Here is a 26,680-nt window from a genome sequence, read left to right on the forward strand (position 1 = left end):
TTCTTTTTCTTAGTCTTTTACAGTAGTGGTCCTATGCAGTATTTCTCTTTTTGTGACTGACTTATTTCATTCAACATAATGTCCTCAAGGTTCATCCATGTTAGGTGGTGGCTTGCCGCTTCCTTGTTATTCTTCAAGGTAGCATAATATTCCATTGTGTGTATGTACCACAATTTGTTTATCCGTTCTCCAGTTGATGGGCACTTTGGCTGTCTCCATCTTATATATGTTTTATTGAAGTGGAAAAACATGAGAACCTGGAAAGTTTCTTGATGTTCTGCTTATACTTTTTTGTTGATAAATGATCTTTCTAATTTTCCAAAGGTATACAATTACATTTAAAAAATTATTTCAGTTGCTAAGATAGAAGATTTATTTGTTTTCTCATACTTTCTCAATGGTCAGCTGTGGTGGTAAATTAATTCATTTGCCAATTTGTTTAAAAAAATAAATAACAGCCAGAGCACTTACAATATAAATGTTAATAGTGTAAATCACAGGGTGAGTTGTGGAAACAATTTTTTACTTTTTACCTTTCTCAGATTCCTTCATTATATTCAGTTTCTTTCTCCCTCTAATTACAGTCCTATTCTATAGTTCTTTCTTGAAGCTCTGTTCTCATTTTATATGTAGATTGTAAATGCTTGTTATCCTTCCAGCCCCTCATTACTCTCGTACAGTACTGTCCAATAGAACTTTTTTCAGTGGTGGAAATATTCTGTCTCTGTGTTCTCTAACATAGTAGCCACCAGCCACTGTGACTGCTGAATTCTTAAACTGTGGCTCATGGGAAACTTTTAATTTAAATTTTAGTTGCCACATATGATTGGTGACTACCAGATTAGACAGTACAGCTCTTGGCTAGAAGTAATTTCATTTATTTTAGTTTTAAGCCACAGTTTCCAGTTCTGCCTGTTTTCAGAACTTTCCTCAGAATTCAGTCTTGATCTGCTTCATACCTTGTGGGTCATCTTTCCTCCATGTTGTGACTCACTCTTATTGTTGTTGTTGTGTGCCGTGGAGTCAGTTCCGACTCATAGAGACCCTGCACAGGGTTTCCGAGGCTATTAATCTTTACGGGAGCAGAATGCCTCATCTTTCTCCTGCGGAGCAGCTGGTAGTTTCGAACTGCTGACCTTGCGGTTCACAGCCCGATTCGTAACCACTACACTACCAGAGACTCACTCTTAATTCCTTTCAATATCCCAGCATTAAAGTCTTCTGCTGCACTTGTCGTAGACCTTTGGTGACTCCGTCTCAAGATCTGATTTTATCAGGTTTATCTTGTGCCCCAACACAGCCAATTTAGAATAATCTAATAATGAGTGTACTGAGCAGTAAAACACACCAAAAAAAGATCCATTAAAATAATTTGGTCTTCTGTTGGAAACGTTACAAGAAACTCTGTATATTTAAATACTGTAGTTATAAAATAAAAATATATCTATTGAATATGTGTCTTCATTGACTATACTTGTTATAAAGATGATTCTTCGGATTAAAATAGACTTTTTCCTGATAATTTAATTAGGGGTGTGGGGATGAGAGCTTACATATACAACATGAACCCCATTAAAGAAGGGTTGCTGTGAATGAGCTGCAGTGGCAAGGTCCTAAAGATAAACATAATTTTCTCTTTTAATTTACAGAAGTTGCTGGGTGTGTTTTGCCACTGATGAAGATGATAGAACAGCTGAATGGGTGAGACCATGCAGGTGCAGAGGATCTACAAAGTGGGTTCACCAGGCCTGTCTACAGCGCTGGGTGGATGAAAAACAAAGAGGAAACAGTACAGCCAGAGTGGCATGTCCTCAGTGCAATGCTGAATACTTAATAGTTTTTCCTAAGTTGGGTAAGAAGATCTTAATAAACAGAACAAATATATTGGTGTTATTACATAACTCTTAAGATCTCAAGTTTATTTTTAAATGAATTTTCTGTATTCCTTTTCTATTCATCTCTAAAAATCAAGTATTTGTTTGCTTTGCTAATAATTTATAATATCCTTTATATATCCTAAATTTCATCCATTTGTCTATGTAAAGGAAGCTCTAATATTTTCTTGATTGGAGTCCTGATATGGCACTGTAGGATAAGTATTGGACTATGAACCTCAAAGTCGGTGGTTCAAACCTACCTGCTGCTCCTTGGAAACCCTATACAAAGTTGCTGTAAGTCAGAACCAACTCAATGGTGCACTTAACAATGATAAATATCTCCTTTGCGTGCTCCATCGTAACCATGTTATTCTGGGCTGGTGTCGGTTCTCTGTGGTATCTGTGCCATATCAGTTGCTACGCATTCTGGTTATAAGCAAGAGGTGTAAGGTTCTAGGAAGGTCAGAAGGAAAGAATACGTTTGTAGGGAGTGGGGTTTTGAAGTTTGAGGAGAATTTCGAAATAATATTATTAGATGCATTATTTTGGAGCCCTAGTGTGGCTCTGTGAGTTAATGCACCAGACTGCAAAGCCGTTTGAACTGCAAGGTGGATGATTTAAGCTCTCCAGCTGCTTCTCAGAAACCCTGTACAGGGTTGCTATGGGTCGGAATTGACTCGACAGCACTTAACAACAGTAACATACATATTAAGGAATGAGTCCTGGTAGTGTAGTGGATTACAAGCTGGGCTGCTGACTGAAAGGTCAGTAGTTCGAATCTACTGGTCACTCTTTGGAAGAAAGATGAGGCTTTCTGCTCCCATAAAGATTTATAGCCCTGGAAACCCTATATGTTGTCAGTATGAGTCAGAACTAAGTAGCACACAACCACCACCACTGCCATACATATTAAGGAGACCTGAGGATAAGCAATGCACTGCTAACCTCAAGGCAGCAACTCAAACCCACCAGCTGCTCCTTGAAAACCCTGTATCAAGGTCACTGTGAGTTGGAATTGATTCAGTGGCACTTAACAACAACAGCAACTTATATATTAAGGAACCCTGGTGGTGAAAGTGTTCAACTCCTAATCAAAAGTAGATGAATCAGACCCACCAACCACTCTACAGGAGAAAGATGTGGCAGTCAGCTTCTGTAAAGATTTATAGCCTTGGAAGCCTTATGGATTTAAGAATTGCTATGAAAATCAGATAGGTAGCAGTGGGTTTATTTGATTTGGGGACATATTGAAATCAGATCCATGATGTTGCTTTTCAAAACTAGGCAGTATAAATGCAGACAATGTAGTGCTTTTCTAATGCAAGAAGATTAATAAGGATAAACCAAACTGTATTTCTCTACAATTGTATCTCCTAGCAATAATGGATAGGAAGAATTGATACCTGAAAGTAGTGTTTTCCAAACATTTGGAATATGTATACCACATGGTGTGTATGCATATACACTATGATTTTAGATAAAATAAACACAAAGGAATAATACAAATTTTTTTTAATTGTCATATCATAGCAACATTGTAAAGTGCTCTGAACATCAGGGAAAGCAATTATTGCTATGTTCTTTGACGACATTTATATCTGGCTTACTGATGTTAAAGTTAAGGTTTATTTTCCTACTTTTTAGTTCTACTAAATTAAGTAATACCATCTTTAATTACAGGTTGTTAGGAATAGTAGCAAGTGTATAGTAATTCTGCTAGGTATTTTAGAAATTCAAATTAAAGATGGACACAAATATTACTGTAAGATCTTAATGAAAATTACATACAGTGTTCATCAGTGACTGAAAAATGCATGTCACTCAACAGTAAACTTGAACATTTCATTTTGAGAGATGGCGGTAAGTAGAATTGTGATCTCCCCGTTGGTTATATTTAGTTTTAGAAAATGTTTTCAGATTTAGTGCCGTAATTGAATATGCTTTGTAAGTATACTCAAGATACAGATTTCTTAATATAACCAGGCAAAAGTTAAACTCTCATTGTTTAAACCATTTGTTTCATGTTTTATCCCTAAGAATTGTGATAGTTCATCCTCAAATAATAGGTTCAAGCTGTTTACTGTATGTGTTATGGAGTATGGCAGTTGAGTTATCCACATGGAATCATTTGTTGTTGTTATTTTTAAGTGCCATCAAGTCGTTTCCAACTTATAGTGACCTTGTATAGGGTTTGCAAGGAGTGACTGGTAAGTTTAAACTGTTGACCTTGCGGTTCAAACTGACTTTGCTATCCAGCACAGTAACCCATAGCACCATACCAGTAGGTGGAATCATAGAAATGTTTTATTGATATTATCAGTATTATGGGAAAAAGTTTGTCATCCTTCATTTGCAAAATTTTTGTTACCATCTTTCCTCATGACAGGATAGTAAAATAGTCTTATATTGGTTTCTTCTTTCTTGATAATACATGCTGAAGGGACCTGTTCAGGGACTGTAGTTTTAACTTTTATTCAGATTTTCATTGTTTTCTTTAACACTAAAGAGGACACAGCTGTCAAATGCCAGCTCTTGTCTGTGAATTAAAAGTCACGTATAATGAGTGTGCTTCAAAAGTTTATTAAAATAATGGAATTATCAAGGTCAGCAGTTTGAGCTCACCAGCTGCTCCTCAGAAGGCCCTGTACAGGGTCTCTATGAGTCAGAACTGACTTGACAGTGCTTAACAACAACAACAACCCAAAATTAGATGAATTATGATATAATTTGTGACCACAGCTAACTCTTGCAATGTTTATATGACTTCTGATTTCAGAATATAATGTACCAGAAGCACCTACACATACAAATGTTACTAATGTTATTTGCCTGGTTAAAAGAATATTATATGTTGTTAGGTGCTGTCAAGTTGGTTCTGACTCATAGTGACCCTTTGTGTGGTTTCCAAGGAGTGGCTGGTGGACTTGAACTACCAACTTTGTGGTTAGCAGTCATAGTGCCTGTTCTACAGTGCCACACCAGAACTCCATCTGCCTGGATAGTTGAGCAGAATTCTAGTTATATATTATAGAAATTCACTTCAAGCCATAAGGCGGGGAAAATGGAATTAAGATTGTGGATTTTTTTTTCCATGAACTTTTTTAAGTTTCCTCATATTTCTTGATTTATATATTAAATATATATTTGGTAAGAATTGATTCATATTCTTCATACTAGTTTATTCATCTAGCCATAAAACAAAATTATCTGTGATAATCATCTATCTCATTGTAAACCATGCATATTACATTACTATCTAATAGTATTATATAATGATGGAATATGCCAGTACATTATTTTATTGCTCCCTTAGCTTATTTGTCATTAATTTTTTAGGTGACAGTAGTTACACCTTTCTTAAAAGAAGTTCCTTTGAATATAGTTGAGTTTTTGTTTGTTTGTTTACTTTTTCTTGGAATTGAGTGAAGGTTTACAGAACAAATCATGGGTTTTACATTCCACAGTTCATATACATTTTGTTTCATCTCACTGATTACAGTCCCCTTCGTGTAATACCAGTTACCAGTTATCCCCTTTCCTCCCTGTGTTTCTTGTTTCCTTTCCTCCTCCTTTTCTAACCCTCTAAACTTTGTACTTGGCTAAGTGCTGTTTTGTTTTAAAGCTCTTATTGTGAATTGAATGATAGTTTACATGGCAGAACATCAGTTTTGCACTTAACCAATAGTGTTTTGTTTCACTGCAATGATTACAATCCCCTCCATGCACCATTGGTTAACAGTATTAATGCTGCCTTTTTTATCTCAAATAATTGATAATTGTAAGATGTGCATACCTCTCTAGTGTGCTATTCCCCTTATAGACCTATATAATATTTGGCTGAAAATTGAACTATGTGGGTGAATTCAGTTCCAGACCTAAAAGGTGACTAAAGGCCATGTGAATATAGCTTTGATCTTTGTTTACAAGGACAAAATTCATAGTGGAGGCTTTGATTGGTTTTTCAGAACAGTTGAAAATGATGCAAAAGTTTCAGTGGCTTCTTGTTGTTTCATTCTGTTCATAAGACCCAGCAAAGTGAGAATAAAGGGTCTCCTAATGCAGACTAGGAGTCCTGGTGTGGCTCTGTGGGTTAATGCGCCAGACTGCAAAGCCGTTTGAACTGCAAGGTCGGCGGTTCAAGCTCACCAATCGCTCTTCAGAAACCCTGTACAGGGTCGCTATGGGTCAGATCCGACTCGATGGCACTTAACAACATCAACAACAATGCAGACTAATCAATCCAAATTCACTGGTCCGTCCATTCTAAGATCACACTATTTTCATTCTAAGATAATTTTTTATTTATGGCATTCTAAGGTAAATGTTTTTCTCACTTTTACTATTTATTCTTGTGAACCATTCTTTTTCCTAAATTTGTGTCTTAACAAACACAATATGATAGTAACAACAAAATATGTATTTAACCAATGTAAGCAATTCACCTGAAGTGAAAGTAGGATATTAGCTTGAAACAAACAATACCATTTTCAGATCCTAAAAGAATTTTTTAAGTCATAATTAATCTTTAAATTTTTGAAATGTGTGTGATCAAAACTTTTATCACTTTCTCCTCAAACTGTCTGCAGAACACTTGGTAGATTTCCCAGGACCACTGGTCCCTAAGCCACACTGAGAAACACTGGCTAGAAGAAGGAATAAAAGACACGAGAAGATGCAGAGAGGAAGAGGTGATGGTTAATATTCTATGGGATGATCTCTGTGTAGCAGGTATTAAAATTAAAAAAAAGTTTTTATTTGGATTTAGCCATAATCTGACTTTCTGGATGGACAATTCTGGATCTTTTCTGGTATTGAGTGGTGGCAGGAATGCAGGGGTGATGGTAAGTGTATGTTTGATAAGGAATATATTGTGCTGAAGTATGAAAAATATAGATAGAGGACACATCAAATTTTTGTCCCTCTCACTATTTGCCACCCTTCTTAACCAGTTTCCATCAAGTCAGCTCCAACTCAAGGATACCCCTTGTGTGTCAAGAGTAGACCTGTGCTTCACAGAGTTGTTTTTTTTTTTTTTTAAAACAAAAACCCATTGCCATCAAGTCAATTCCAATTTATGACCCTATGAGACAAACTAAAACTGCCCTGCAGTCTTCCCGAGGCTGTACTCTACAGAGGTCGACTGCCACATCTTTCTCCTACAGAGGAACTGGTGGATTCAAACCACCAACCATTTAGTTAGCAGCCAAACACTTCAACCACTGCATCACCAGGGTTCCTTAAAGGATTTTCCTGGGCTAATTTTTTTGGAAGTAGATTGTCAGACTTATCTTTAGAGGTGCCTTTGCATGGATAAGAATTGCCAAACTCTTTCTGCCCCTTCCGATGGCTGTTGACTTTCAATACGACTGTAGAACTGGGAGAGGAGGATGAGGTGTTAGGCAAGTTAAATTGTCACAATTTCACTATTTTAATGAAATATATCCTTTTTTCTTGAATGAACACTCCTTTGATTCTTGTAAATCTTTAGTTAATTACTTATGGTTGTTAAGTGCCATTGAGTCAATTTCGAACTCTGTATAGGGCTTCTGAAGAGCATCCGGGGAGTTTGAGCCACTGACCTTGTTGTTCAGTGCTTATTCGAGAGCTTTGTAAAAGTTAATTTTGACACTTTTTGCTAATATTCTTATTTTAAGGGAAGAGCAGATTTTCAGAGGTCTTATTCTACCATTCTACTCCTTTTCTTTCATGACCAAACTAGACTTGAGAGTGTTCTCTCCAATTCTGACTGCCTACTTCCTAAGCAGACTTCTGTTGTGGAACTGTAGGATAGGGACTGGACTGTGAACCACAAGGTTAGCAGTTCAAACTGACCAGATGCTTCTTGGAAACCCTGTACAGGGTCACTGTGAGTCGAAAACAACTTGATGGCACTAAACAACAACAACAGTTTCTCACTAAACAACAACAACAGTTTCTCAAGTGGTACTCAATTCAGTACATTTCTTCTGCCTCATCTATAGAGTTTTATTTCAGGTGGCTACTCTGCTTCTAATATGTCTACTTGCATTCTTTTTTATTCCCTTTTCCCTCTTCATGTTTTGGACATATGTAATTCTTTTAAATTAACTCTTTCTATAGTGATATAATGTCTTTTTGGTTAAGAGAGCGATCTCTGATTTAAAATTGGAGAATAACTATTTCAGAGAAAAATTTTTGAAATAAATCTACTCCAAAGTTGAACTGCCTTTGAAGTTCTCTATGACAACACCTTAGCTTTCTTAAAATAAGTATTGATAGCATGAATTTTATGAGGACTGTGAATATACTAAAAGGAGTCTTGGTATATTACGATTTCTGTTGAGGATTGAAAATGAAAATTACTAAGGATACAAGTAAAACCATTTGTTTTTCACATATCCAATTAATTTGGTCCTATTTTAATAGATTAGTTTTAAATTCTTAGATGACTTTTTGTATTATTCTCTCATAGTTTAGGAACCAAATTCAGAATGCCAACTCCGGGGGAAGATTTTCTGTCTCTGCCAGCTATGGGGAAAGGTCCTTGTCTCTCCTTTGTATATGTAGGTGCAGAATTTATAGGAAATCTCCATGCATCTTGGCATCAATCTTTCCCTGGATCTAGAAGCTTCACAGTACAGGGACCCAAGGTCAAAAGCACTCCACTCCTGGCTTTTCTTTCTTGGTGTTAATTGACCCTCTTCAAGTTAAATTTTTATTACACATGTTTCTTATTGTTTGATTTTATTATTTTCAAGTAACTAACAAACTTCTTATATAGAGTTCAAAATAACTAATAGTTATCCTCAAAAAGTGGTTATCAAATGTTAAGTGGAATGTAAAACTTAGAGGGGAAAGATATTCAATAGGAATGTTAAGGGTCAATTCTGGGGAAAACCTTTTCTGGAGAATCTAGTGAATAAAATAATTATTATAATGAGTGTTTATATTTTATTAACACTGTTAGTGGTTATATTAATAGCTATCATTTGCTGTTATACTCTTGTGCCAGGCATTATGCCGGTTACTGCCTGCATTATCTTATGTAAGCCTCTCAACAGCTCTGTATAGTAGATATTGTTCTTATTTTATAAGAGACTCAGCAATTCTATTTAATAGAAACCCATGAGATTTCAGCAAGTAGGTGGAAAAGCCAGGATTTTAAAGTGTTATATTTTTTGAAATGTCATTCTTTGAGTCAGCTACCAGATCACATATGCATAAATAGTAGTTTCAAATAACATTGTAGCTAATAGGGATAATGTGAATTTGAATCTGTTTGAGATTAACTGTTGATAAATTACTTGTGTAGTGTATGAATAGCAGAGATCTTCTATGAGTTGGTGCTTCTGGAATCCAAGGAGAAATATGGCCAAGAAGCAAAAGCCTAGGTATTTACACAAACAAAAGATCTGCTCTTTTTTTCTCTCTCTTGATGGAAATGAGTTCCTTGACCACTGGTGGAAAGGAGTAACAAATAAGTGAGAAAGAAGATACAGCAACTACAATAACTCTTAAGCCATACATTCACATGGTCCCAAATTAAACAATAGAATATTTAATATTCAATGAAAAATCTTTCTGTCATACCAACCAGCCACATAACTTATTGAAGACAACCATTGTTGCACATTTTTAAAATTTAACTGGGAATTCAGTGCAGATTTAGAGTAGATCATCAATTTTATATCAAGTCATATGCTTCATTTCATCTCAGTTATCACAATCCCCTCAGTGTAACATCACTTATCCCACTTCCTCCCTTTGTTTCTTATTTCCATTCCTCCTTTCCCAACCCTTTTGAATTTTGTCCTTGGGTAAATGCTGCCCTTTTAATATTGAATGACTGACCATTCTGTGGTGTGTATACCTCGCATACTGTTGTCCATCTGTCTTGTCCATCCTTCCCACCCCCTACCCCCATATACGTATCTATTGGTTACCTGAAAAATAAGCCACAAGGGTGATTTCATTCCAGACCTGAAGAGTGACCAAAGGCCATAGTTTCAGGGTTCCAACAATATCTGACCAGTAAGCCTGTCTCTCTCTCGCTCGCCTTTTTTTTTTTTTTTAATGATTTTTAGTTTTATCCCACATTTTGAAAAATTTATTCAGGAACTTCTTTCAGAGCAGTTGGTAATGGTAGCCAGGCACCATTTAATTCTTCTGTTTTAAGTTAAGGGTCATGGAGTGTGATGTTCATGTTGCCCATTAGTCCACTGGATTAATTATGTCCAAGCATCTTCAATTTTCATCACTTTTTCCTCTTGACAGGAAAAGACCAATCATTAATAATTGCACATTAGCTGGCCACTCATAAGCTTTTAAGATCCCAGTTGGTACTCACCAAAGTAATATATAGAACACAGTCTTGTGAACTGTGTTGTGCCAATTGACCATGGTGTCCCTCAGACCTAGCAGCTAACCTCCCTCAAGGTATTTGGTGTTGTCTAAGAAGTTTTCTTAACTTGGCCCCTGTTTGCTCTACCACATCCATAGATATGTTTGCAACAAAGGTAAATACCTATACACAATTCTCTGTGGCTTCCCATCATTCTTCCTCCAACTTCCCTCTTATTATATATTCCCGTCCTTTTCTCTCAAGTTAATATGCATCTGTCCTCTAGCGCTGTTGTACCATTGTGGAATAAAGACTGGATCTCAAGGTCAGTTTGAACCAGGTCGGCAGTTCAAACTCTCCAGCCACTCCTTGTAAAACTTATACAGGGTCGCTGTGAGTTGGAACCGACTTCACAGCACTTAACAACAAAAAATCTTTTAGCCAGTGAATTACTCCCCCTTTACTCCCACCCTCAGGTAATGTTTCTTTTAGTATAAAAACCTTTTCTTGACTTTTTACAATAGTGGTCTCATTCAATGTTTGTCCTTGTATGATTGACTAATTTCACTCAGCATAATGTCTCCCAGGTTCATCCATCATTATTCTTCAGTGTTGCATAGTATTCTACTCTGTATATGTACCAAAGCTGATTAATCCATTCTTCCATTGATGGGCATTAACGTTGTCTCCATCTATTTGCTATTGTGAATAGTGATGTGATAAACATGCGTGTGCGTTTATCTATTGGTATGTAGCTTTAATTTCTCTGGAACCCTCATACACTGCTAGTGGAACTATAAAATGGTGCAATCACTGTGGGGCTTCCTCATAAAGTTGGAAATAGAAATAGCGTATGATCCATAATCACTCTACTTGAGTGATTTGTTGTTTTCTGTTTTTCAGAACTTTGCTTATTAATGGTGGCAGCTTTTATATATTGTTGCTGTTTTCCTAAGTTTATATATTATAATGAGTCAGACTGCAGAGTTGTTTGAACTATAAGTTTGGTGGTTCAAGCTCACCAACTGCTCCTTAGAAACCCTGTACAGGGTGGCTATGGGTCAGAATAGACTCAACGGCACTTAATAATAAGTATATGTTACATATATACATGTATGTATGTATGTATATCCTTGCCTCCAGTTAGGGTCCTCTTAGTATGCTCTGTTTTTACATTGATTTAGTTATACTTTATGTTTCCCATTTAGAGTTGGCCTGACTTTTCATACCACTGACTTCAGATCAGCTCAAGATGCACATCTTGAAAAAAATAAAATAAAAGCATTCTTTGTATTTTTACCTCTTCTATAATCATTACCTAAGAATTCCTTAATGTTTATTTACCTGGGTAGTTTGTATCATACTATCAAACATTTATTTTGCCTTAAATTTTTCAGTTTAGTATATTTGTTGTTTTGCCCTAACTAGATTGTAGTTAGTGTGTTAAATTTTATGTACATTTATATGAATGCATAGAAGAATACTATGTGTGCAATAGGTGCTTTAATAAGTACTTAGTAGTTGACTTTATAGTCCACAAGTATCTTTTGGGCTTTTCTATTTAAGATTTCCTTTAACACAAAGTATGTAATCATAAAGAACTTCTTTGATTTTTCTTTAGTTACTGCTCAAGATAATGCTATATGTACGAGGATAAGTCAAAAAGCATTGCTGTAAAATAACAGGAACTTTTATGAAATAAAATATCAAAATTTGAAACTTGTTTCTCAATATAATCTTCAAATAGGTCTATACACTTCTGAAGTTGGTGTTTCCATCTCTTTAATCCTTACCTGAAGAACTCTGCTCTCTTCAATTTACATCATGTCAAAAAGCAGTTTTGACAACTTCAAGGAACTAAAATCATGTTCCTTTTCAATGTCCTTTGAATTTGAGGAGCAAAAAAGTCTAAAGGGGCAAGCTCAGCTATAGGGGAATAAAGTAAGGTTTCCCAATAAAACTCTCATAGGATAGCCATTGCTACCCTGAAGGAATGAGCGGGTATATTGTCATGATAGGAAAAAAAAATATTTGGCACAACTTCCCCGGTCTTTTCCTCACCAATGCAGTTTTCAATTTTCTTAAAACGTCTTCCTAATAAGCCCCCATGAACCGTCTGTGTTCTTCAAGAAAATTGATCAAGATTACCCCTTTAGAGTCCAAAAAAATAGTCACCATACTGAGCTGACTTCTGCTTTGATTTTAACTGGCCCAACAGATCCCATCTGAAGCCATTGTTTTGATTAGACATGTATTTTGAGGACACCCTAATGAGACTAAGGCATGTGTATTAATGAAATATCTTGTCTGCAGTTATCCACTGATTGCAGAGACATGTTTAAACACATTTTGTTTGTAATAAACCGATACATGTATGAATGAACCCTAGTAGCCATACTTTTTGAATTACTCTTGTATGCATGTAGAGTAACGGTACTCTCATCTGCTTTGACCCTGGATTCTTTGTTCTTCAGGTTTTAATTTTGGTTTATTATTTTATTAGGTTTTTTTATTTGTTGCTTATTTATTGATAATTAGTTTGGTTATATAAAAAATTGCCTAAGAGCATACCTCTTTTCTATTTACAACTGAATGCCTAATTTAATTTTTGTTATTAAACAAATTAGCTTATAGTCTGAGTTTGCAAGATATTTCTTGCATTAAAATAGTAAAATCTCAACTTACAAACAGAGCAATCAAAGATGAAACTTATGTTATGTTTGTTGAGGTTTTTAGACCTACCCTACAATAGTGAATACTAGAAAGAATTTTAAATTTTTAGTATCCCATCATGGTTCCAAATACTTTTAACTCTTAATTGAAGTGGTTGTTTTAGCAGTATTTCATATCTTCTATAAAATCCACAGTTGTTGACTTGGGACCATATAATTAATATATATTTATTAATATATGTTTTTTTAAAATTAAATTTGACAACATATGGCGTCAAATACTTGTCACAGAGTGCTGTAGCTTGGCCCTCTGCCTTAACATTCAAATGCCCTGTGAAACAGGTGAAAAGTGCCCTGACGTATACTGCCAAGTACCATGTGCTGAGATAGCTGTGGCCTATAGGGTCCCTGTGAGTGATGTCAATCATCATCAAAAAGCCTTTTTTAAGCACCTATCTGTACATGGTTCTATCCTAGGCACTGTACAAAACGAGTTAAACAGACATGGCCCCTGCCCCCTGGGAGTTTTCAGTCTAAGATGAAGCTGACATGGACAGACATAAAGGAAATTGAGACAACTGAACAAACATTGAACAAGAACATAAAGTACTAACATTATGCACAAGCAAAGGGGTAAGTTCATTTTGTGGGGTAGTGTTTAAAGGGAGAATCACGGGCATGATTGTTCAGATTGGATAGGTAGAATTAGCCTCTATCAAGTTAGGGTAGTCTTTATTGGGAAATTGGATATTCATACAACATAATCAAATATAACACAGGGCATTCCAGAATTACAGTGCAAATCAAAGAAGACTTGAAGACAGGAGAGAAGTTTAGAATTATATTGATCTCTTGAATTACGAGTTCTCAATGATAGTGAATGTAAAAGTAGGATTGGTGTTTTACTTTATTCAGTAAGTTGGCATTTGAGCTGAGTATAGGTCAAAACCAAGTCAGTGCAAAACAAAAAGCAAACTAAAAAAACTTAGGCACTTGAGTGGCTTCTGGAATCAGTCTGTTTTGCTTGTTGAATCTTTTATAACTGTTGACCACTTAACAGAAACCTTGAAATTCATACAAACTATTTTCTTCTCAGGAACTTATAAGAATTGCTAAGTACCTTTATATTCTCATGAAAACATATCCTGTGTTAGGAACTTTAGCACTCTAACAATATATATAGATTATGCTTTTCATGAATTATTCATAGATGTTTTTGAGGATATCTTTTTAACCTAGAGAAAGGTCCTTGGTGTTCTCTGGGTATTACTATAAATAGTACTAGCAGATGTTGAACACTAAGGATTATCTGCCCTCAAGTCATTAATTTTTAATCTTCCAAGGTATGTCTTTAATAACCATGTGTACCTAGACTTGAGTTTGAATCATAGTTGTAGAAAATCTACATTAGATGTCTCCCAGAAGGAAAAAAAATATTTTTCAATAAACATGAAATTAAGAACTTTCCAATAAGTTGTCAGCCCACTTTTTGATGGTATTTAAATTTGAAATGTGAAAATTTGAGTTTATCTAAAATACTAGCATATAGCTGTTCTCTTGAGAAACCCTGGTGGTACAACAGTTAAGCACTTGGCTGCCAACCAAAAGCGTGGTAGTTCAAACCCACCAAAGCAGAAAGACCAGTTGATCTGCTCTGTAAAGACAACAGCCAAGTAAACCTTATGGGGCAGTTTCTGCTCGGTCACATGGGGTTGCTGAGTAAGACTTGACTAACACTGAAGAACAAGATTGTTCTCTTTATATTATTGGATTTTCTTTCAGAATTTTTATTTATACAAAGTTTCTTCAATTGCCAACATTGTCTGAAATACAGTACTTTTGAAAACATCAGTGGTTGAGCCCACTAAGAAAAATTAATACCTTTTAAAAATATTCAAACCTTTTTATACCTTTATATTTTTAAGTCATGAGATACATTTATTCATACTTATTCTTATGCCTCAGAATTGAGGTTTTCAAGGGCCCCTTGGGTCTTGCTTTAACTCACTTCACAGTACTCTGTAAGAAGAATCTAGTGACTGCTGCTATTTTCCTAAGTTTATGACCCCAAGTTATGAGACTGCTTCTGAATGGAAAGATTTGGAGTTAAGGACTATATCCAAAAGATTTTAGTGACTATTAAAATAATAATATAGTTTGCCTAGATAATCTTTAGCTCTTGAATGCTTCTACTGAGTGGCATTTCATTATTCTAATATTATATTTACCATGAGGCATGTATCCTTCCTTTAAATGTTTGACAATCTTGGACTGGTCTATGTGGAAGAATATTGAAAAGTTTAATAAGCAAAGTAAACTAAAGACAAAAGTCTATACAGTTTTATTTTGTTTGGCTTGTTGCTCTTTTCCAATCAATGCTTGGTATAATATTAAACTCATTATGTTAGAGCCTTCTGAGATATTCCCAGGAAAAGAAATTCAGACATCTGTAAATTGTACATGTTTGTGACAGATAAAAATGGTGATACTATATATTCATCCAAATGATCAGTTTTTGAAATTATATTGCTTCACTCAGCAGGTTATTGTTGTTAAGTGCCACAGAGTCGATTCTGATCCATAGCGACCCTGTATAGGGTTTCTGAGGAGCAGTTGGTGAGCTTGAACCACCGACCTTGCAGTTCAAATGGCTTTACAGTCTGGCGCATTAACCCACAGCACCACACCAGGTCACTCAGCAGATGGTGGTAGTGGTGGTTATGTGCTGTGGAGTTTTCTGACTCATGGCTACCCTGTACAGGGTTTCCGAGGCTGTAAATCTTTACGGGAGCAGAAAGCCTCATCTTTCTCCCACGGAGCAGCTGGTAGTTTTGAACTGCTGACCTTAAGGTTCTCAGCCCAATTCGTAACCACTACGCTACCAGACAGAGCTCACAGATAGTCGCCTACAAATATAGAAGTAATGTTCTTACCACTATATGATCTTCATCTACATTAAAGACAGATAAATGCCACAGAGAGAACAAGCTAATGGCAAAATTAAAATTAAAATTTTGTTTATAATGGTAGGATACAGACGAGGGATATATATATGTAAAGTGGCACACCTTAGTGGAAGAAATGCTTGTAAAATATTACACACTGGACACATGTAAAATAAATTCTTCCCTATTAAAATCTGGTTCTGACTAGGTCAGATATAATGTTATAACTTGGATTAGGTACAGAATCAAAGGATTGTCATGTAATAGTTTTAAATAAATACCACAGTAGATCATTTGGTTCAACAAATATTTGAGAGTTATTAGCAATTGGGATACATCAGTGAACAAAATAAAAAGCCAATATGTTCTAGTGCAAGCAATCAATAAACTTCTGTAAAGGACCAGATAGTAAGTAGTTAAGTATTTTAGGCTTGTCTGTGGCTTTGTTCTAATAATTTATTTGCAGAAACTGTTAGCTTAATTTGACCCCCATGATTTAGTTTCTCAGCTGCTGTTCCTGCAGGTGGAAACAGAATAAGTAAATTAGAGGGTATTATGTGATAAATGCTTTTCAGAAAAGAAGAGCAGAGGTTTAAAAATATATATGATAAAGGTAGGCATTGGCCATATTAAGAGGAGGAACTAACAAAGGAAACTGGAAAATGAGAGATTGGTGAATGAAAAGAAAATGAAGAAATGATAATGTCATGGAAATCAAATGAAGAAGCCATCTATGAGGCAGAAAAAGGAATCACCTATGTCAAATATTACTAGTAGGCCAAACAGGAAAACTGAGTTTAGAGCTTTGGATTTAATTATGTGGAGGTTGTTAATGACCTTGAATGAGCTGATAAGAGTTAAAGAGAGAGAGAAAGTCAAATGAGTACAGGCATACCTCATTTTATTGTGTTTTGCTTTATTGTGCGTCACAGATAATGTGTATTTTACAAATTGGAAGTTTGTGGCAACCCTGTGCCAATAAGCAAGTCTATCAGTGCCATTTTTACAACAACATGCGCTCACTTCATGTCTCTGACACATTTTGCTAATTCTCACAGGATCTCAAAACTTTTTTCTTAATCTATTGCACACTTAAGTAGACTACAAAATTGAAGTGACTTTCTTTATTGCAATACTCATTTTATGGTAGTGATCTGGAAATTAATCTGCAATAGCTCCAAGGTCTGCCTGTATAGACAACTCTTGTGGAGTTTTGTTGCAGAGGGAGTAATGAAATGGAGCGGTGGAGGAAGAAGGATCAAGAGAAGAATTTGCTTTTTTAAGATAAAACAAATAGCATGTCTGTTTGGAAATGATCCTGTAAAGAGTAGGGGGAGATTATGCAAGAGAGTGTGAGAGAATTGCTGGAGCTATGACCTTGAGTTGGTGAGGACATGAGATTGCCTATAGTTTAGACAGGTAGAATATTGAATGGTGCATGTCTTGGAGGAGAGTCTGTCAATATCTTCCTGTGACTTCAATTTTCCGATTAGAGAATTAACAATAGAGAATATGAAAGTTAAGGTGCTGAGATTTAATATACTTATGGTCTTTAGCGTCTAGTACCAGCATTTGAGGGATCTTTGCATATTAACTAAGATGACTTCATACCTTCTGAGAGCATCATAAATGTAACATAACCTAGCAAATTTATGTATTTTGAGGATTAAACTCCATATTAAGTAATAATGATGCATGTTATACCTATGGCACAAAATCCATAGGTTCTTCAATCATAGGTCCTTTGACTTTTTCCTTAATATTCTTTGTACTTTACAATGTGATCTCTCTTTCTATAATGTCTAGTGATATTACTGGCTCCAGTGATTGGCAGACTCTTGAACAGGGGTCCTGTAGATGGATGGATATGTTATTCTTATATCTTTAACTTCATTTGCTATATTAATTTCTTTATACAATGAAAATAAATTTGGGTTCTCCTTTAGACTGTAAAACCCCAGAAGGTAGGTAACAAGTCTTATATAGTCTAAGAAAATGTCTCAAGTAATAATTTGTATGTAGATAACATTCAACAAATATGGTTCCTAAATCAAGAAATTTTGTATTCCTTTGCTAAAATGTAGATACGGCTGTTGGAATGCCTTAAAAGCTGGCATCATGATTATAAAAGCAAGTTTTTAAGAGAATAGTATTCAAATAAAATACAAAGTAAGATGACCTTTTCATACTGTATCAAGGAATTGATGAGTAAAGTCAGAGAAGTGATGTTCTTACCAAGTGCTAGAGAACCTAATTGTTCCCCAGGACTGTTTGGGAAGAGTAAGCTGAAATAGCCATTTCTTTCTGTAGTAAGCTGGTGTGATTAAGAGGTGGACGTAAGAGGACTGTTTCCTTTAAAAGAAGTAGTTATATTTGAGTCAATCATATCCTAGAATTTACTAAATAAAACATAATTATTCAGAAAAAGACTTAGAAATTATAAAACTATTCAGGTCTGACTATCCATCATATTTATTATCATAGTTTTTTCTAAAGCATCAGGACATCCAAGTTCATAAAAGTAGTTTAGATTGTAGAAAATACTTAACATGTAGAAAACATTTAATAAGCCATTTTTTAAAAAACCCACTTCATGTTGAAATTTTACTTGTTTTCTTTGTGTTATAGGTCCAGTTGTTTACGTCCTGGATCTTGCAGATAGACTGATCTCAAAAGCCTGTCCATTTGCTGCAGCAGGAATAATGGTTGGCTCTATCTATTGGACAGCTGTGACATATGGAGCAGTGACAGTGATGCAGGTTCACCGTTTTACTCTATTCAGTATATACTGCGTTTGATGTGAACATCTACTAAACGGATTGTTAAGTCTAATAATTTGAATGGGTAATAAATAACATTGTAATGGCTTAAAAATAAGAACATATATAAAAAGGTATCCAGTGAAGTCTTTCTCTCACTCTTGTCCTTCATTTGCCCAGGTTCTCCCTTACCTTCCCAGATACCCACCCACTGCTGTTAGATTCATGTATATTCATTAGCACTTTCTTTATACATAATAAAAAATAAATAAATATTCTCCACTCACACCTTTTTTTTTATTTAAAAGAAAGTATAGCTTTTTTTCCCCTCTAATTTCACAAGAAATGAGCATTGGAGACCTTTCTATATCAGTACACAGAAAACATCTTTCTTACAGCTGCATATTAATCTACATATGGAATAACAAGAAATTACTGACCAGTCTCTTATTGGTGGTCAGTTATTTGCTCCTAGTTTTTTGTTATTATACGAAGTGCAATATTAATAACTGTTGATGAAGATTAGAGACTTAAATTTCAAGACTTAATCCCAGATCCTTGACTCTTCTCTCTTTATGCCTCTTTCTTTGAGATTTCCAGTTATTTTCTATGTGCTTTTCATGCTCAGATCTAAATTTTTAGCCCTAATACTTTACCCAAATCTTGTCCTTCATTTCCATCTTGATACTTCCCCTTGAATGACCTCTTCATTACTGACATTAAACTTAATTTCTCAATTTGAAATTAAGCTGATTTCCATTAGAATTTTTCTATGTCCTTGTTTTCTGTTATTTTCTCATCTATTTGATTTACTTGTTTCATTCTGAGGGTTGCATTTTTTACTCCTTCATCGCTCTATTACCAGTCCACTGACCAAGTCCAAGCATTTGTTCCGTTTTGATATGTCTTGCATCCATGGTTTCCTTTGTATCTCTACTTCCTGACTTCTAGTCACTCTGCCTTTGTATGGTTAAAAGAGCCTATTGATGGGTTTATTTGACTTCATTCTCCTCTACCAATTCATCCTTTCAAATGAATCATCCTAAACTAAAATACCTTCAACCTCTTACTCCATAGTTTCATCATTTCCACTGCCTTAAAGTAGTGGTTTTTAAGAGTGGCAGACTGCTGAAGTATTTTTTAAATAACTCAGTATTTGTTAACACACATAAATTTGTAAGTAATAGACATTGCTTTTCTGTAATATAAATTTCAGTATGAAAGGAAGAATAAGGGATGGAGGGCTGTACCACTTACACTCATGGTGAGATAAAGCATTGTGAGGCTTTGCTTCTTCAAAATTGTTGATGACACCAAAAAAATCTGACACAGTCACTAGAACGAATCACAAATAATAAAACATAACTTGTCATGAGTATTCTGAAAATGTTGAGAGCCTTTAGCTTCAAGATACAGACTCCATCTCCCTAGCCATGGTGATATTTAGGGGCCTCTACAATCTTAACTCCCTTCAGCTTTGAGACCTATTTGCTGTTACTCTCTAATCCACTTCCAAATGTAAACCCTCCTTCCAGGCTTATTTTCACCTACTTTTTCTCTAGGAAACTTATCAGAAAACTGCTGCCCATTGTCATTTAGTCTTCTGCATTCACATTTTTTATTTTCTTTGCTAAAATGGCAGCTATCTTGTACCAACCAAGTGACATTTCTTATATAACTTACCTAACTTATTACTTAACTTTTCCTGTATTTAGGCCTTACTTTCCCTACTAGCACTTAATTTCATTGAAAGTAGAAACCATCTTTTAGTTTTATATATTCCCATTACAACATCTACACAGAGACTAATACATAACATACATTTGTTGTTTCTGGGTGCCCCTCAGCTCAGTTCCAGCTCATAACAACTCTATGTCCAACAGAATGAAACATTGCCCAGTCCTGTGCAATCCTCACAATCGTTCCTGTGTTTGAACCCATTTTTGAGGCCACTGTTTTGACCCATCTAATTAAGTGTCTTCCTCTTCTTCACTGACTCTCTGCTTTACCAAGTATGATGTCCTTCTCCAGGAACCTGTCCTGCCTAATAACAAACTCAAAGTATATAAGACAAAGTCTCACCATCCTTGCTTCTAAGGAGCAGTCTGGCTGCACTTTTAAGACAGATTTATTTGTTCTTCCAACAGTCCATGATATATACAGTTCTGCTTCAGTATTACAAAATGTATACATGTTGTATACAGATATGTCATACAGTCTATTCAGTATGACATATTTGCTTTTTAACATTTTACAGAAATTTTTGACAGATTTGCCTAATTCAATATGTCATTTGATTTCTTGACTATAACATCGATTATAGATCCAAGTAAATGGAAATCCTTGACAATTTCATCAATATTTTCTCCATTTTTCATGATGTTGCCTATTGGTCCCATTTTGAAGATTTCATAAATATTGTTTTTTATGCGGCATGTTCTATGAGGTAGTAACAGATTTGTTAAACTAATTAGATTCATTCAATAATTTATTTTAACTCAAATAATAGTATCAGTATGCATTACATCAAGAAGATTCAGGAGTATTCATTAGGATAAAAAGAGACCTGGAGTCTTTTTTTCTTTATCTTTTTATTGTGAATTGAGTGAAGGTTAACAGACAAGATCATCAGCTTTACATTCAACAAATTGTGCACTTTGTTTCATCTCGATGATTATAGTCCCCTCCCTATAACAACAGTTATCCTACTTCCTCCCTGTGGCTTCCCTTTTCATTTTCACAAATGAACAAACAAAATTATTTGATGTACACATATAAAACAAAAATATGTATTCATTTAATGTCTTAAGGGCATATTTGGAGTCCTGGTGTGGCACTGTTGGATAAGCATTGGATTGGTAACCACAAGGTTGGTGGTTCAAACCCACCAGTTGCTCTTTGGTAACCCTTTGGAGCCCTGGTGTGGCGCTGCGGGTTAATGCCCTAGACTTCAGAAGGCAGTTCAAACTCACCAGCTGCTCCTTGGAAACCCTAAGAGTCCAGTGAGTCAGACTGATTCGATGGCACTTAACAACAACAACAAGGGCATAGTCTGCAAGCCAGCCTCCTACTCACAGACACACAACCTTTCTCAATCCATAGGCCTAGAGCCCACAGTTGTTCTGTCTCTCCATACCATCACCTCTGCCACTCTCTCTGCTGCCACTGCTTTTCTAGCTAGGATCTCACGCTTCACTCATGCTCTTCTATCTTGGTGGTCCTAGGATCATCTGTTCCTAAAATGGAAGATTAACTACGTCTTCCTTTTGGTTACAAATTTTCTACAATTACATTTGTGGCAATCACAATTAATCCTGCTAACAATTACTCACAAATAAATCATAAAGTCCTATCATCCTCACTCCTCATCCCCTTTCACCAGATCTATCTGGAAAAGAGGAACACTATTCAGTGGAGATTCTACCTTACCCCTCTCATTCTGAAACTAAGCACACATGAAAAGTTGTAAGCCAGCCACTTTGTGCCTTTATAGCCCCTATTTTTGATAGTGAATGTCTACCCCTATCAACTCATGCACTGAGAAAACAAGAATGTTCCTTGATACAAAGAATCCTTCCTTTCTGGTTGAAATTTTGAGCAACTGCATCCGTAAACAAAGAGTCAGTTCATCAAATTGTAGCAATTTATACTTGCTCACAGTATCAAGCATCTCTATCTTCGTCTGGTCGAGTTCTAGTCAGCTAGTCATCCAAGCTAGGTTAAATGGGTACTAGCTTCAAATTTGGAGTTCCCCACATGTCAGACCATCTGGCCACTTCACTCTCAGCTCTAGGCCCCAATGACTAGGTCAGTGCTCGGGAGTTCACACATCTCCCTAAACTTCAGAGTAGACGGGTCTTTGTCTTCTCTCATTTCAAAGTCAACAGTGTAATGGAATATGGGCAAACTCAGCCCAAGTCTTCACTGCTACATTTCCTTCACTTCCACTCACAAGTAGACCCAGGTTATCACCAGCAAGCAAAGGAGACTGCAGTCGGTTCCTTTTGAGATTCAGTCTTAGGAGGGGGTATTCCCTGAAGGGCTGACTTTTCTTGCATTGGTTATCTTCAAAGCAAAGAGCTTGCTTGATATTCTAATAGCCACAGTCTGCTTTTTTTCTGTAGGTCAGTCTTTTATTAAGATTCTTTTGTTTTCCTAGCCAATCTGGGTTGGTCTGCATGTCTTTTCAAGTGAGAATGTCCCACCTCAGAAGGTTCTGGGTGGGGCTCAACAAAGGCTTAACAAGAAGCTTATTTCCCTGGGCAAATGCTAATTCCCCTATTAGTTAATCCAATCAGTTGTAAACTGAAGGAGGGTTTACACGCTTTCTGCAATCATAATTCCCAATATTCATTTCTATGATATTTAAATGTCTCTTTTACAGTAGTAAGCATGAGACACAAATAATACACAAGATAGTCAAACATGTAAATATTTTTCCTCTCCTTTACCCATTCATACTATGCCTTGATCCCTGTATCACAGTACACTGTTGTTCCAAAGTTGTATATAAATCACTATTTACCTCTACCCCATTTGTTGTTGTTGTTGAGTGCTGTCGAGTCAGTTCTGACCCATAGCGACCCTGTACAGGGTTTCCGAGGGTGTAAATCCTTACGGGAGTAGAAAGCCTCATCTTTCTCCCGCGGAGCGGCTGGTAGTTTCGAACCGCTGACCTTAAGGTTCGCAGCCCGATTCGTAACCACTACGCTACCAGAGCTCCTTAGGCAATGCATACCTCCCTACATCTTCCCCTGTCTTTTTTGTTCATCTTAAGAGTGAAATATTTGTATATCACTTAATGTACAAATAACAGTATTTTGTGGAGATAGGAGTAAGAACTTAGGGTTAAGACTATGGCTAGATCTAGGCTACGCTGTAATATATTGTTGAGTGTTAGGGCTCTGGTTAGGACTAAGGTTAGTGTTAGTGGTTGAACTAGGACTAGACTTGGTGTGGCTTTAGGGTTACAGTTAATTTTTTTTTCTTGAAATCTATTTGATTTCCTCTTCATTTGAAAGTTCTATAACTACATTCTTCCCTCTTTATATGTGTTTTTGTACTTGTTACAAACTGGTTTCTCTGGTGTTCCATATTTTAATCTTGTAGATTTGTTCTACTTTGAATAATTCTGAGTGATATTGTCTTTGTTTTTTCTTCTGTTGTTGCCTGCTGCTTTTGGTTCTTTGTCCAAAGATCTCCCTTTAGTCTTTTTGGTAAGATTGGTCTAGACTTCGCAAATTCTTTTAATTTATGATGATTTAGAAATGCTCTTTAATTTTGCATCACATTTAATGGGCAGTTTGCTGAGTATATGATTCTTGATTGGCAATTTTTTTCTTTCAGAGTTTTCTATATGTCATCCCATTGTTTTCTTGCCTGCATGGTTTCTGCTAAGAAATCAGAACTTAGTCTCATTAGTTCTCCTTTGTAGGTAACTTTTCATTTTTCCCAAGCTGCCCTCAGAATTCTTTCTTTGTCTGTGGTTTTAAAAAATTTGATTTCATATGTCTTAGTGATTTTCTTTAGGGTCCTGATTAGAGTTCATTTAACTTCTTGAATGACTATCTTCTCAATTTTCATGATGTTAGGGAAGTTTTCTCTCAACAACTATTAGACAGTTTCCTCTATAGATTTTTTTTTTTTTTTTTTACCCTCTCCCTGTAAGTTATCCCTGTTGATAGTGTCCTACATAAACCTTAGGTTTCTTTTGATTTTTGGGGGTCTATTTCTGAAGTCTTACTATTAATCTTCTGATTTTCTAATTGCTGTTTTTATATGGTTTCCAATGTTTTCATTTATTTTGTCAATTTGTTCTGATAGTGTATTCATGAATTCTTCTAAAGTTTTGTCTGTGTTTACCTTGATTTCATTTGAAGATACCTAGATGTCATTATTTTAAATTCCTTATCAAGTAATTCCATTATCATTTCTTATATAACATTTTCTGTCTCTTTATTTGGTCAGTTATTTAAGGTACTATCTTGAAATTGCCTGTTTTCTCCAAAACATTAGTGGTGTTATTGTATACAATAACTTATTTATTGTATAAGTAACAATAAATACATTTAATTGATGATTGTACATTGGTGTGTTCTCAGTCACTTACCACCTGTCTCCTGGTGGATGTGATGAGACTGGAAGTGTGAATGCAGTTCTCTGGTTGCTGTTTAGGTGGTATAGTTCAGGGTGGGTTCACACACTTCCAGACATGGAAATGTTATGCCTGGTGCCCAACCCCAGGCAGAACAGAAGCTGTGCAGGATGGGGTGCCGCTGGCTGCTGGGTTGGTGAAGGTGAAAACTAGCCGTGTCCCCAACTACCCAAGAGAGTGCAGGGAACAAGGGAGGTCAGCCAACTGACCACCCATTTTTCTTTTCCCTGTTCCCTGCTCCTGCTCAGCTTCCTCTTCCATTTATCACACAGTCTACCTCTCTTTCCTATCCTGTGACAGTTAGGGGTCCAGGATTACCACCCATTTTTGGTTTTCATGATCTTGCAGGTCCTTATTGCAGAGACTTCGCTCGGCACATGTGCCCACTCCTCCATCTCGTCTGGGAAATCTACATTGTGTTTTTTGCAGATGAGATTGAATGATTTAACACATAATGAGCAAAGCCTTCCTCAACTTTAAGCAAACAAACTGATAATTAATGAAGCACTTTAACAACAGGAGATAATTAAGGAATATAGTTTGTATTCTCTAAAAAGGGCTACCAAACTGTATTTTATCTTTTTTTTTTTTTAAATAAAGGTTTTACTGTGAATTGTGTGATAGTTTACATGGGGGGGAACATTAATTTTACATTCATTCTATCATGCATCGTTTCATTGCCATAGTTACCATCCTGTCCATGCATCATTACCCAACCATAGGGTATACCTTGCAAGCCCGCACACAGCCCCTTTCCCTCTCTGGATCTCAGGTCCTCAGCCACTCCATCTCTTCATGTCAACCTTTCTGTCTCCATCTCAGGCCTCACTACTTCTCTGGGTAGGGTCCCACTCTCCGCTTTTCTCCATTGATGGTCCCAGGGCCCTCCACTCCTAGACTGAAAAGTTAATCACTCCAGTCCTTGCTATAAAATATCCACCTTTACATTTTCAGTCCTCACAATCAGTCCTGATAACAATTATTCACTATTGCATCACAAGAGACCCATCTGCATTTCTTTTCATCAGCCTTTCCTAGACAGGTTGGATACTACTCACTGGAGACTCTACCATCCTCCACGTCCTGTCGATCTAGGTTTCCTCTTAAAAGTTTGTAAGCCAGTCACCTTTTACCTTTGTATCCCTCCCCCTACTTTGGGTAGCCAATGTTCAAGTTGCCCATCCCTATCAACTCTTTGTGGGGACGGGGTGGGAATAATTCTTGGAGCAGGGATTTGTTTTCTCTTTTGAGCTACTGCATTTATAGGTGCAGGTCAGGTTTATCAAGTTGTATTGGATGACGCTTTTTTTTTTCCCCCTTCTTTCTTCTTTGGGTTGAGCTCTGTTCATCCAGTCATTGAAGCCAGATCAAGTGGGTATCATCTGCAAGTGTAGATGTTCTTGCATCTGTCTACCCTCTTCTTATCAGCTGGCCGCTTCAATCTCCACTCTAGTCCTCTGTGGCTGTGTCGTTGACTCTGAGCCCATGAGTCCCCAGGTCTTGCCTTGCTGCTGGCCAACCAGGTCTCCACCTGGGTTCACAGTAGTCTGCTGAAGGATGCAGGGTTTAGCTTGCTGCTTCATTGATGTTCTTCGGTCACTTCTCCTTATGGGTGACATGCATGGTCGCCAATCAGAGCGTGTATTTCCATTACGTCTTGGTCTTGGAAGAGGATTTGCACCGAGAGGACCCAACCTCTTGCTTTGATGTCTCCTGGGCAAGCAGCTTGCTTGTTCTTGTGGTAACAGTCGGGCTGTCCTTATTGTTTTGTATTTTTCCTGTAGGTCCTTCTTTCAAGACGTGTCTTCTGGTTTTCTGGCTGCTCCCAGCTGGTCTGCTTTTCCTTTCAAGAGGACGGTTTCCCATCTCTGAAGGTCTGGGTGTGGTTCAGGCTTCCGTCTATAGTCTTATGTAATGCAGAGGCTCCTCAGGAAACCTTCTTCACTGGACACA

The 26,680-nt window shown here is 36.4% G+C and overlaps 1 protein-coding gene across 1 annotated transcript in view; it reads left to right on the plus strand.

Moving 5' to 3' along the window:
• MARCH5 (membrane-associated ring finger (C3HC4) 5) overlaps positions 1-26,680 on the plus strand; it is a 66,472-nt gene that overhangs the window by 28,493 nt on the left and 11,299 nt on the right. The window contains exons 2-3 of the mRNA XM_006831140.1: positions 1,650-1,852; positions 18,443-18,573. Coding sequence (XP_006831203.1) covers positions 1,650-1,852; positions 18,443-18,573 — 334 coding nt within the window. The remainder of the gene's footprint in view (positions 1-1,649; positions 1,853-18,442; positions 18,574-26,680) is intronic.

Source organism: Chrysochloris asiatica, unplaced genomic scaffold (genome assembly GCF_000296735.1).
Source record: "Chrysochloris asiatica unplaced genomic scaffold, ChrAsi1.0 scaffold00003, whole genome shotgun sequence".
In the NCBI taxonomy this organism is placed as follows: Eukaryota; Metazoa; Chordata; class Mammalia; order Afrosoricida; family Chrysochloridae; genus Chrysochloris; species Chrysochloris asiatica.